Consider the following 13,253-nt stretch of genomic DNA (forward strand, 5'->3'; position numbering starts at 1 on the left):
TCAGCAGTCCATCTGCATCTAAAGGTCAAAGGTCACTCTTTCAAGGATGCCAATGTTCACATTTTGGACAGAGAGGACAGATGGTTTGAAAGAGGAGTGAAAGAAGCCATCTATATCCACTGTGAGCGACCATCTTTGAACAGAGGCGGTGGTTTACGACACCAACTCTCTGCCATCTATAATCCAGTTTTGAGATCCCTTCCCAGACACCTTAACGCCCACTCACATCCTGGGCCATCTGATCTCAGGAATTTGCATGATAAGGTGGGGCCAGGTTTCACAATGAACTCACCCAAAACTCTGGCTGATTGGGACCCACACCCAGTTTCACACCTTGGCTTAGGTGATTAGAGGATCATCAAGGGGTCCTTTTGTCCCTCTGCAGGGGGGGACACTCCCACTAGGTTTATATCTGGGACTCTCCACCATTTGACCTTAGAACTGAAGAAGCTTCTCGGATGAGAGGTGAAACGTCTTCAAGTAACTTAAAGAAGTCCAGACGCTTTTCTTTGCAAGCTCCTTTGACTACGATGACCTGGATGACTGAGAACCTTCACAGACATAATAACGGTAACCTACTTAGCATTAGCTGGTCACATTGTTATGAAGGAAGAAAATATGGTATTAGCATTAGATGCCAATTCCCATTCACCTAAAATTAGCATTAGCCACTAATGGCAGTCTACTTAGCATTAACTCCTCACTAATATAATGCTAATTCATGTCAAATTAGCATTAGGTGCTAGCATCAGCCTACCTAGCACTAGCTGTTCACATTGTTAAAAGGGAAGAGAAAACAATATTAGCATTAGCTGGTAATAATTGTTCACCCCTAATTAGAATTAGCCGCTAATTGCAGTATACTTAGCGTTAACTCCTCACATTGTTATAATGCAAGGGAAAAGAATTAGCATTAATTAACTTCTTCTCTCTTGGCTCTCAGTGAAGGTGGTCGCACTTTTTCTCCTCTCCTCCTTCCCCTTATCTTCCCTGCTTAGCCTCTTGTGTCCTTGTCTTGTCTCGTGTGCATTACTTTTCCCTCGAACAGTCTCTCACTGTCGTTCTCCAAAACCTAAAAGAGAATTATGGATTTGATCAACTGGTCTCTGAATGCTATTGACACCCTCTTCTCAACGAGAAGTCTGGGCTCGGGTGAGCCCGAGTGCCCTGGAGGGACTTTCCCTGCCGGATACACGATGGGTGGGTGGCAGACCTGGAGGATCTTGTGCCTGGCGGGACTGTCTATCGAGGACGCTGAAGATATCTACCTATTCGGAACCATGATAACAGGGTTCTTGCTGATCGGAGCTGGCTTGGCCCTGACTTATCGGAGAAATAAGAGAGCGGAACCAGCTGTTCAAACCCCCCCAAAGCTGACCGCTGGAATTGAAGCGATGGGTCGAGGCGCGACCTCTCACACCGAACGCAGTATGGTTAACACCTTGGAGACGCTTACAGCTGCCGTGAAGGCTCAAACTAACACCACTGAGCGTATGATGGGATACATCAGAGAGGGGCCTGCTCATAATGACACCCTTGAGCGAAAGTTGGATCACATCGCAGAACGGCTCACTGCAGTTGTGGGATCTCAGAATCAAAAGAATGACAACACCACGGAACAGAAGTTTGATACCATCATGGGGAGGCTCACAGCTCTCCAACGGGAGATCGAGAGACCAGTGTCAGAGTGCTAAATTCGGAGCTGCTCGCATAAAGGAGAAATCAACAATATTAAACATATGGACACCATGGCGCCAGCTGCTCAGGCCCAAGGCTGGAGCCCACCAAAACAACTCCCTGATAACGACTGTGTGGTGACTATTCTTCCCGCCCCATGAAGGCCACCTGGGTTGGCTGGCAGACTGTTTACTTAGCCTGATAGAGCGAAGGACACTGTCTCAGCTGAACTCTGGACACGCACACACACATACACTTACACTGATAAGCACGCACTCATCCCCCTCCCTTTCCCACGCCTTCGATGCGTGTTTCCTGCGGGGGAAGACGGCGGGTCTGCGTGCCACGCTGAAATGGTAGCGCTGTGCAGGGCGACTGCTGTGTTTCTTCGGATCACCCCCCCACCCCCCTATCCAACCCCTGTGGCTCGTCACGTGCTCTAATGTTGTGATGTGGACATTAATGTGCTCTCTGTGCAGAGGAGTTTTTTTTGTTTCCTATTCTCATGCTGTCCTCCCATAGGTGCCCAGCGTGAGAAGAGGTCTCTTTTTTTCCTCTTGTACTTTTCCCATTGTTGTGTAATATTTCAGTGTTATTCCCTGCAACGCTGCCGATCTCCGACTGTATTCCCATGTGATGTCTTGTTGTGTGTGTAAGTCGGGGGGGGGGGGTCCTATTCCTCTGTGGGGCAACCTGCATATGGCCAATAAAGCATTCATCCATCCATCCATCCATTATCTAATAATGTTGACCATGGCCCACTGGAAAAGTTCAGAACTCTGTTTGCTAAAGATTTAGAAGTGTTTCTCAATAGCTCTTTCTCATTTGAGAAACAAATAAATTCTGCTTTTAAAACCAGCTGTAAGGTTTGCTTAGAAATATTTACTCATATATGAGTTTTATAATCGATTGCATAATGATAGAGGTTCGATCCTTAGTAGTCTGTGAAGACTCTGTGTGTCTTCCAGAGTGCTCTGGCATGCACACACCTTAAGGTCATGAGAGAGGTTGTACCTTCTCTTACTGATTTATGGTGTAGGAGGACACCTACTCTGTGTCTGGTTAAGTATAAGAGCCCTTTGTTAGGGGGACCACTGGACTCTTAGCACCAGCTTTGAGGTCACAGGGTCACATCTCAAACTCTCCCTGCCTCCTAGTCCTCCTACCTCCTTCTGTTCCGTTCTCCTGCTCCTCGCAGGCAAGTGCTTAGCTGCTGGGCCCTGGGTTACGCGTAAACCGGCCTTCGCGAGGACTGGGGGTGCTTTCTACTCCGTGAGTACACTGTGACCCCTTAGTAATCGCGATGGGGTATTTCGCTACCCCAATGCACATTCGTAGGTTACGATGGCTAACACTGGGGTCTGGAGGGACCCCGAACCGCCGGAGGAAACAACTCTCAACTTCACATCATCATCATCATCTCCTTTTCGGCAGTGTTTTCGTAAACGAGTCTCAGTGAGGACCTCGGACTCTCCCTGCCTCAGTGTCCTCCTTCTTCGTTCTGCTCCGTTCTCCTGCTCCTCGCAGGCGAGCGCTTAGCCGGATGGGCCCCAGGTTACGCGAAAACAGGCCTCCGTGAGGACCTCGGACTCCCCTTTCTTCTAGTCCTCCTACCTCCTTCTGTTCCTTTCTCCTGCTCCTTGCAGGGGAGCACTTAGCCAGGTGGGCCCCGGGTTACGCGTAAACCGGCCTTCGCGAGGACCGGGGGTGCTCTCTGCTCCGCGATTACTAAGGGGTCAAAGTGTACCCACGATGGGGTATTTCGCAACCCCAATGGACATTCGTAAGTTACGATGGCAAACACTGGGGTCTGGAGGGACCCCCAAGCACCACGGCAACAACTCTCAACTTCACATCATCATCGTCATCATCATCATCGTCGTCTCCTTCTCGAGAGTGTTCATGTAAACCAGCCTAAGTGAGGACCTCGGACTCTCCCTGAGTCCCCGTCCTCCTTCCTCCTTCTCCTCGGTTCTCCTGTGCCTCGCTGTCGGACGCTTAGCTTTGCAGAGGGCAGTGTTCACGTAAACTTGCCTCCATGAGGACCTCGGATGCCTCCAACATCGCAGTCCTCCTACCTCCTGCTCCTCGCAGGGGAGGGCTTAGCCGGACGGGCCCCGGGTTAGGTGTAAACCGGCCTAAGTGAGGACCTCGGACTCTCACAGCCTCCTAGTTCTCCTTCCTCTTTCTGCTCCGTTCTCCTGCTCCTCGCAGGCAAGCGCTTAGCCGAATGGGCCCCGAGTTACGCTTAAACCGGCCTTCATGAGGACCGGGGGTACTCTCTGCTCCGTGGGTACACTGTGACCCCTTTGTAATCGCGATGGGGTAATTCGCAACCCCAATGCACATTCGTAAGTTACGATGGCAAACACTGGGGTCTGGAGGGACCCCGAGCCACCGGAGCAAACAACTCTCAACTTCACCTCATCATCATCATCATCATCAATGTCTCCTTCTCGGCAGTGTTCGCGTAAACTGGCCTAAGTGAGGACTTCGGACTCTCCCTGCCTCCCCGTCCTGCGACCTTCTGCTGCGTTCTCCTGCTCCTCGCAGGTGAGCGCTTTGCCGGATGGGCCTTGGGTTACGCGTAAATGGGCCTAAGTGAGGACCACGGGCTCTCCATTGCTCCTTGTCCTCCTTGCTCCTTCTCTACCGTTGTCATGCGCCTCGCTAGTGAAAGAGAAGCTGTTTGGCCTTCCTATTACGCGAACACTGCCCTCCAGTTGGACCTCGGGCTCTGCGTTGCTCCTCGTACTCCTTGCTCCCTCTACATCGTTCTCAAGGGCCTCGCTAGTGAAAGCGCAGCTGTTTGGCCTGCCCATTAGGCGAACACCGCCCTCCGTTTATGCTCCTCGCTAGCATATGCTTAGGTCTGCGGAGGGCCGGTTTCGCGAACACCCCCTTCGGTGAGGACCTCGGGCTCTCCTTTGCTCCTTGTCCTCCTTGCTCCTTCTCTACCATTGTAATGCGCCTCGCTAGTGAAAGAGAAGCTGTTTGGCCTTCCTATTACGCGAACACCGCCCTCCAGTTGGACCTTGGGCTCTGCGTTGCTCCTCGTACTCCTTGCTCCCTCTACATCGTTCGCAAGGGATTTAGAGGGCCAAAACAGCTGCGCTAGTGAAAGCGCAGCTGTTTGGCCTGCCCATTAGGCGAACCCCGCCCTCCGTTTATGCTCCTCGCTAGCGTACGCTTAGGTCTGCGGAGGGCCGGTTTCGCGAACACCCCCTTCGGTGAGGACATCAGGCTCTCCGTTGCTCCTCGTCCTCCTTGCTCCTTCTCTACCGTTGTCATGCGCCTCGCTAGTGAAAGAGAAGCTGCTTGGCCTTCCTATTACGTGAACACCGCCCTCCAGTTGGACCTCGGGCTCTGCGTTGCTTCTCGTACTCCTTGCTCCCTCTCCATCATTCTCAAGTGCCTCGCTAGTGAAAGAGCAGCCATTTTCCCTGCCCATTACGCGAACACTGCCCTCCGTTTATGCTCCTCGCTAGCGTACGCCTAGGTCTGCAGTGGGCCGGTTTCGTGAACACCCCCTTCGGTGAGGACTTCGGGATCTCCGTTGCTCCTCGTCCTCCTTGCTCCTTCTCCTTCGTTTTCATGCGCATCGCTAGTGAAAAAGCAGCTGTGTGGCCTGCCTTTTACGCGACCACCACCCTCCAGTTGGACCTCGGGCTCTCCATGCCTCCTCGTCCTCCTTGCTCCCTCTTCATCGCTCTCATGCTCCTCACTAGTGAAAGAGAAGCTGTTTGGCCTACCTATTACGCAAACACCACCCTCCAGTTGGACCTCAGGCTCTCCGTTGCTCCTCATCCTCCTTGCTCCCTCTACATCGTTCTCAAGTGCCTCGCTAGCGTACGCTTAGGTCTGCGGAGGGCGGGTTACCTGAACACAGCCTTCCGTTTAGACCTCGGAACCTCAGTGTCTCCTCATCCTCCTTTCCCTTTTTTAAAACATTTTCCTCGCTCTCATGCGCCTTGCTGGCGAGCCCTTAGCTTTGGGGAGGGTGGGTTTCGCGAACACCACCGTCTGTGAGGAAGCCAGTACCTCCTACACACACACACACACACACACACACACACACACATATACAGGAGGCAGTGAGGAGTAGAAGGAGGTTGTTGCTACACCTGCGTCGCGAAACCAGGGCTCATTGTGTGTGCGCCCGGAGCAGCTACGGGGGAAACACATGGGACAACCGACCAGTTTGGCGCCATGGTTTATTCAACGTGTATTTTCAGTGTGGTTTAACTTGCTAATCTGATCTGAAATACTTTCCTTGAATGTGCCTTAATTTCACCTCTTTTTTTCTTTCTTCTTTTCTTAGCTTACTGAAAATGTTGGCGACCAAAGGCCGGATCCAGGGATGTGTGCTGCTTGTGCTACTGGCGTTATGTGGGCAAACTGCTCGCTGTCAACATCGATACAAAGGTAAAGTGCAATCCCAGGGGTGTGTGCTGCTTGTGGTACTCGCTTTATGTGGACAAACTGCTTGCTGTCAACATCAATACAAAGATAACAAAAGAATAGCCTAGTGTAACGTAGGGCTGCTCGATTATGGCAAAAATGATAATCACCATTATTTTCACTGAAATTGAGATCTCGATTATTTGACGATATTTATTTAACCCTTTAAGACCTACTATAGAACCAAGTCCGCCAGAGCTTATATTATTTTTTTACATGTTGTAGTGCCATTTGTGGGAGCATTTCAAGTTGCTATATAACTGTTGTAGCCCATATTTTAATAATATGTATGCATTAAGTCCATAGTAACTACATTAATTGCAAAAAAGTGCAATAAACTACAAAAAAATTGAAAATCGTTTTTGTTTGTTTTACATATATTTCTACTTAGAGAAATTTAAGAGGTTTATCCCTCAAAACTTTAAATACAAAAAAGTAGCAAAAATTAGTTTACAACAACAGGAAATTTATTTTGAGTGTCTTCATAGTTTTATTATGGAGATACACCAATTTTTATATACTGCAGGAAAAACGAAAAAACAATCCTATGATGCAAATTTGCAAAGAAAACAGCATGTGCATCAAAATAAATGATTTCCAGCAGTGCAATTCGAGTTCTAAGCATCACAGAAACTATTCAGAAAAGTCTAACATGACCAGTATAGGTTTTTAAGGCCTACAAGTAAAAAACTACATTTTCCGCGAAAATGACGTCACTTCCGGTTTCAGGCAGGAAATGGCGGACATGCGATCGTTCGCGCTGACGTCTGTTTCAATGTGGGAAGTGTTACGAACAGCTGATCGGATCGGCAAAGCGTGTTTCTGGAATATTAGGTTTTTGTTCCTGCAAGCGCTTTTTATGCAATTTTTGCAAAGCTTTATGTGGAAGGAAACCGTGACCGAGGACAAGCTGATGGCACAAGATGTAAGTACAACTCCTCCGGTTTCATATGCAAAACAAATTATTGCGCTAGCTTACACGGTTCAGGTTCTACAGGGATTTAAAAATAGTTACGCAAAACGGAGCGTGCTGCTTTGACCGGCTTTAAAGGGTTAACAATGACTTTAAAAAATAATATAATATAGTGTGCAACACCACTGAAGTTTTTTTAACCTCTCTTTTCAACCAAAGGCAGTCACTCTCTCCTCTCCAAATAACTTCTGCTTAGCTTTCCGAGCTTCCCTCGGGTCCTCTTAATCAGCGGTCTCCAACCTTTTTTGCGCCACGGACCGGTTTATGCCTGACAATATTTTCACGGACCGGCCTTTAAGGTGTCGCGGATAAATGAGGGAGGGGCTAATAATCGGCTCAGTCATTTTTAATGATCGTTGAAAGCCCAGATCAACCTCAAAAAATGGGAAGAGGGCGGAGAGGTAAGTGACGGAAGTGACGGACAAGGTAAGCGACTCATGTTGTAACTGACGTCAGACGCCCGAGATTTTGGCGGAAAATTAAAGCAAATGGTAGTTTAGATCTGAACAAATTAATTTAAGCTTCAGTATTACCAAATACACTTATCAATTGTCTTATAACTAACACTATTTGTCTAAATAATCTCCAACACCCTGGAGAACAACGAGGAGAGTTTAGAGACTCTCCAAGATTATATTGATCAGTGCTTTCAGGATCTCGTGATGAAGAAGACCCAGTGTGCAGCTTCCCCGGCCAAACCTGAGATGCCGTCGTCAAAAAGACAACGCCCGGCAGATTCCCCCGGCTCAACATCGCCAGCCGGCAAAGATATTGCCGACATACTGGAGTCAATCGACAAGCGATTGTCCAGTTTCGACGCAAGGCTGTCCTTGGTGGAGATTCTTCACCGAGAATTTAAATGCTTGCGAGAATCCCTGGAGTACAGCCAGCAGCAGGTGGAAACGCTTGCTGCTGAAAATGCCACGCTAAGGGAGTCGGTGAAATGTCTCACAGATAATGTTACCCAGCTCAATAGAGAAAATAAAAAAATAAAAGAAACAGTTATCGATCTACAAGCTCGTAGCATGCGTGATAATCTGGTATTTTCTGGTATTCCAGAAGCCGCTGGAGAGGACGCGGAGACCACGGTAAAAAGCTTCATCAAAACCCACCTGAAGCTGCTGGAGGACACTGTGAAGAACATCGTCTTCGATCGGGTACATCGCCTCGGCCCCATTCGGGCTACGGCCGGGAGACCACGTCCTATCGTGGCCAAATTCGGCCACTTCAAACAAAAGCAACATGTGAAAAGCCGCGGCAGGGAATTAAAAGGAACGGACTTCAGCGTGAACGACCAGTTCCCCAAAGAGATCTTGGAACGACGCAGGGTCCTCTTCCCAATCCGATGCCGCTTCATCCAGAAGGGCTCCCGCGCTGTCATCGCTGTGGACCGGCTGTACGTGGACGGACAGCTCCACCGCGACCCCAACATCACTCCGTGGCTGTATTAACCTCACACCAGATAAGAATCAGCTGCACCCTTTCCCTATCCACTCACACTAACTTGCATTAACATCTGTTTAACTTACCAGTATCAAATCGCATCTTAAAGTGTGATTTCATAGCAGAATTAACACCGTCACTCTCCGTCAGTGATTTAATTGGAATGCTTACGTTTTGTTTTTGTTTTTTTTTTCTTCTCGTTTTTTTTCCTCTCTTTTCCCCCTCTTGGTTTTATGCTGCTCACCCCTGTCCTTGGTTTCTTTCTTTATTCCTTTCACTGCCTCGATCACCTGCTTCGACACTCATCCGCAAACATCCTTTATTTCAACACATACGCACCATGCGCTCAACGGCAGCACAATTTACTTCAGTCAGACAGCGCACACAGTCGTTTAGGATACACACACTTAAGCCAAGCCTACTCATATTAGTAAATATGCATACACAAAGTCAGACTCAGGGAGCATCTCGCCACACATTTTTTCTCTCTCTCCTTCTCTTTATTTATGAACAAGTGACGTATTCTCTCCACCTGTCTAAGCGACGCACACAGCATACATCCCTAGTTATACACAAACATCTATGGGTACACTGAGGTTCATTACATGGAATATAAATGGAGCTGGCTCCAGAGAAAAGAGGTTAAAAATATTTAACCAACTCAAAAAACTACAGGCGGATGTTGTCCTTTTACAAGAGACCCACAGACCTCTTAGAGGTTCGAATGAACTTAAAACACCTGAGTTTCCTAATGTGTTCTCAGCTTGTTATAATTCTAGACAAAGGGGAGTAGCAATTTTAATACATAAAAATATTAATTTCACAGTACTCGATACAGTTATAGATCCAGAGGGCAGATTCTTAATCATTAAACTATCTATACTTGATAAAAAGCTATGTATTGCAAGTGTATATGGTCCAAATCCCTCATTCTTTCACGGTTTTTTCAGTGCACTCTCTGAACACTTAGATGGCACACTTGTTCTTGGAAGCGACCTCAACCTTGGACTAAATGAAGACATGGATAGGCTCAATACAGCGGGAACTCAACGTAATTGGCAGTCCACAAATATAATCAAACAGTATATGAGCGACTTTGGTCTTTGCGATGCATGGCGCTCCCTTCACCCCACCAGTAAGGAATATACTTTTTTCTCACATGTCCATCACTCCTACTCTCGTCTGGATTATTTTTTGGTCAGCAGCTCACTGCTGAACGACATTTCAGACACTGAGATTCATCCTATAGCTGTCAGCGATCATGGTCCTGTATCTTTAACACTAATGCACAAGAATAATACTACGCCAAGAAAAAACTGGAGATTTAATATATCACTACTTAAAGATGAAGACTTTATTAAACATTTTAAAAAAGAGTGGACTTCATATTTGGACTATAATGACACTCCCGAAACATCAGCTTCTGTTCTATGGGAAGCAGGGAAAGCTGTGATGAGAGGTAAAATTATTTCTTTCTCATCACATAAAAAGAAAAAAGAAAACAAAAATATTCAGGAATTAGAAAAAAACATCAAATCACTAGAAGAAGCCTACGCGTCCCACCAAGATCAGGAAACATTGAACAAAATACGCAAAACAAAACTAGAATTAAATGAGATAATTGATAAAAAAAACCAAAATTCTTAGTACAAAGACTACGCCTACAAAATTATGAACATGGTAATAAATCCGGTCAATTTCTAGCAAACCAGCTAAAAATAAATAAAGAAAAAACGACTATGTGCTGTTCAAGATTTATCTGGGAACACAATATATGATCCGATACAAATAAACAACATTTTCAGGGATTTCTATAAAACGTTGTATTCACCACAAATAAACCCATCTAAAAAAGAAATTGATCAGTTTTTGGACAACATAACTCTTCCAAAATTATTAGACACTCAAGCAATGGCACTGGATTCACCACTGACACCAGGTGAACTCCAGGAAGCCCTGATAAGTATGCCCAATAATAAGGCTCCAGGTCCAGACGGCTTTCCTGCAGAATTCTACAAAGAATTCTGGTCGATTCTAGCACCAGTTTTCTACAGAACGTTGTTGGAAATTAAAGAAAAGGGCAGACTTCCATCAAATATGAATTCTGCAAACATTAATCTCCTGCTAAAACCAGGCAAAGACCCTGTATATCCCTCAAGCTATCGTCCAATATCCCTTATAAATGTAGACCTTAAAATAATCTGCAAAGCTCTCTCAAAGAGACTGGAGAAAATAACCCCCCTCTTAATTCATCCTGACCAAACTGGTTTCATAAAAGGTAGGCACTCATCAACAAATACACGTAGATTACTTAATTTGATAGACTACTCATACAGTAAAAACCTAGAAACTATAATATCCTCTTTAGACGCAGAAAAAGCATTTGACAGAGTTAACTGGAAATTTCTATTTGCAACTTTACACAAATTTGGTTTTGGATCCTCTTTCATAAACTGGTTAAAAATATTATACAATTCCCCAACAGCTTGTGTCAGAACAAATGACCAGACATCCTCCAGCTTCTGCCTCCTGACGGGCACCAGGCAGGGATGCCCACTCTCCCCTTCACTGTTTGCAATTTTTATTGAACCACTAGCAGCAGCAATTAGACAGAATTCAGTAATTAAGGGCATAAAATGCAAGAACGTGGAACATAAAATCAGCCTTTATGCGGATGATGTGTTACTCTTTCTCCAAAATTCACAAACCAATATCTCTGGGGTGATTGAATTGATAAACTCTTTTGCAAGAATATCAGATTACTCAATTAACTGGTCAAAATCTACAGTTCTACCGATTAATTGCTCCCTCCATAATTCCTCTTCTACACCACTGCAATCGGGAAATATAAAATATTTAGGTATTAATGTTTCTCCCAAGCTTGCAGATCTAACTAAATTAAACCATATCCCACTTTTAAAGAAGGTAGAAGATGATCTGGCAAGATGGAAATGTCTACCCATATCATTCATGGGAAGGGTTGCCGCTATAAAAATGAAGGTCTTACCAAAAATAAATTATTTATTCTCAATGATCCCAACTAAACCGCCACAAGATTGGTTCAGATCTCTAGATTCATGTATGTCCAAATTCCTTTGGAAAAATAAACCCCCACGTATAAGCTTAAAAACACTACAAAAGACCAAGGATAAAGGAGGACTAGAACTGCCTAACTTTCAGCACTACTTCTTAGCCAACAGGCTTCAGTTTATCTCAGGATGGCTAAAACATACCCTCTTAGATGAACCTTGGCTAGATGTAGAACAAGCACTTTGCAATAATCTAGAAATCTCAGACCTACCATTTATCAGCTCAAACATCCAAAGACATGAATGCTTTAAAAGCATCAACATCAGCTCTTCTCTGACAGCATGGTGGGAGTTTCTAAAATTGACGGCGTCTTCATTAATCCCATGCAAACGAACACCTATCTGGAACAACCCTGACATATTACAAAACAATAATATGATAAACTTTTCAGATTGGCGTGGTAAAGGAATCAAATATTTAGAACATATACTAGAAGGAACAGAATTTATTTCATTTGACGGACTAGTTGCACAATATGGGATCAACAAGAAAAGATTTTTAGAATATCAACAAATTAAATCCATAGTAAAAAAGAAATTTAAACCGGGTCAAGTTGAACTACAAACACCACCAAGTGTGGTTCAATTTCTTACTCTTAAAACCCCCAAATTACTATCCAAAATATACAGAACGCTTTCTAAAACACATGAATCAATATCACTTCCTATTGCAAAATGGGAAGCGGATTTATCAGTTAACTTAGACCTAAACTTCTGGTCTCAGATTTGCTTAAAAACCTTTCATCTAATTAGAAATCCATCCATCCATCCATCCATCCATCCATCTTCATCCGCTTATCCGAGGTCGGGTCGCGGGGGTAGCAGCCTAAGCAAAGAGGTCCAGACCTCCCTCTCCCCAGCCACCTCCTCCAGCTTGTCCGGGGGAATACCAAGGCGTTCCCAGGCCAGCCGAGAGATATAATCTCTCCAGCGTGTCCTGGGTCTGCCCCGGGGCCTCCTCCCGGTGGGACATGCCTGGAACACCTCACCCAGGAGGCGCCCAGGGGGCATCCTTGCCAGATGCCCGAACCACCTCAGCTGGCTCCTTTCGATGTGGAGCAGCAGCTGCTCTACTCTAAGCCCCTCCCGGATGGCCGAACTTCTCACCCTATCTCTAAGGGAGAGGCCAGCCACCCTTCGGAGGAAGCTCATTTCCGCCGCTTGTATCCGCGATCTCGTTCTTTCGGTCACTACCCACAGCTCGTGGCCATAGGTGAGGGTAGGGACGTAGATCGACCGGTAAATTGAGAGCTTCGCTTTTACACTCAGCTCCCTCTTCACCACGACTGACCGGTGCAGCGTCCGCATTACTGCAGCCGCAGCCCCAATCCGTCTGTCGATCTCCAGCTCCCTTCTCCCATCACTCGCGAACAAGACCCCGAGATACTTGAACTCCTCCACTTGGGGCAGGAACTCATCCCCGACCCGGAGTGGGCACTCCACCCTTTTCCGGCTGAGAACCATGGCCTCAGATTTGGAGGTGCTGATCCTCATTCCCGCTGCGTTACACTCGGCTGCGAACCGCTCCAGTGCGAGCTGGAGGCCCTCACCCGATGAAGCCAACAGAACCACATCATCCGCAAAAATCAGAGATGAGATTCTGAGGCCAC

At 46.4% G+C, this 13,253-nt stretch overlaps 1 protein-coding gene across 1 annotated transcript; it reads left to right on the forward strand.

The window, feature by feature from the left end:
* Window positions 1-1,085: 1,085 nt before the first annotated feature.
* On the forward strand, window positions 1,086-1,694 carry LOC147336834 (uncharacterized). The gene has a single exon (XM_086287691.1). The coding sequence runs from the start codon at window positions 1,086-1,088 to the stop codon at window positions 1,692-1,694; it is 609 nt and encodes a 202-aa protein (XP_086143817.1).
* The last annotated feature ends 11,559 nt before the right edge of the window (window positions 1,695-13,253 follow it).

This window comes from Aulonocara sp. 'chitande type north' Nkhata Bay, linkage group LG3 (assembly GCF_057382095.1).
Source record: "Aulonocara sp. 'chitande type north' Nkhata Bay isolate Kocher_YH1m ecotype deep benthic linkage group LG3, A_spYH_male_GT1.1, whole genome shotgun sequence".
NCBI classification, from domain to species: domain Eukaryota; kingdom Metazoa; phylum Chordata; class Actinopteri; order Cichliformes; family Cichlidae; genus Aulonocara; species Aulonocara sp. 'chitande type north' Nkhata Bay.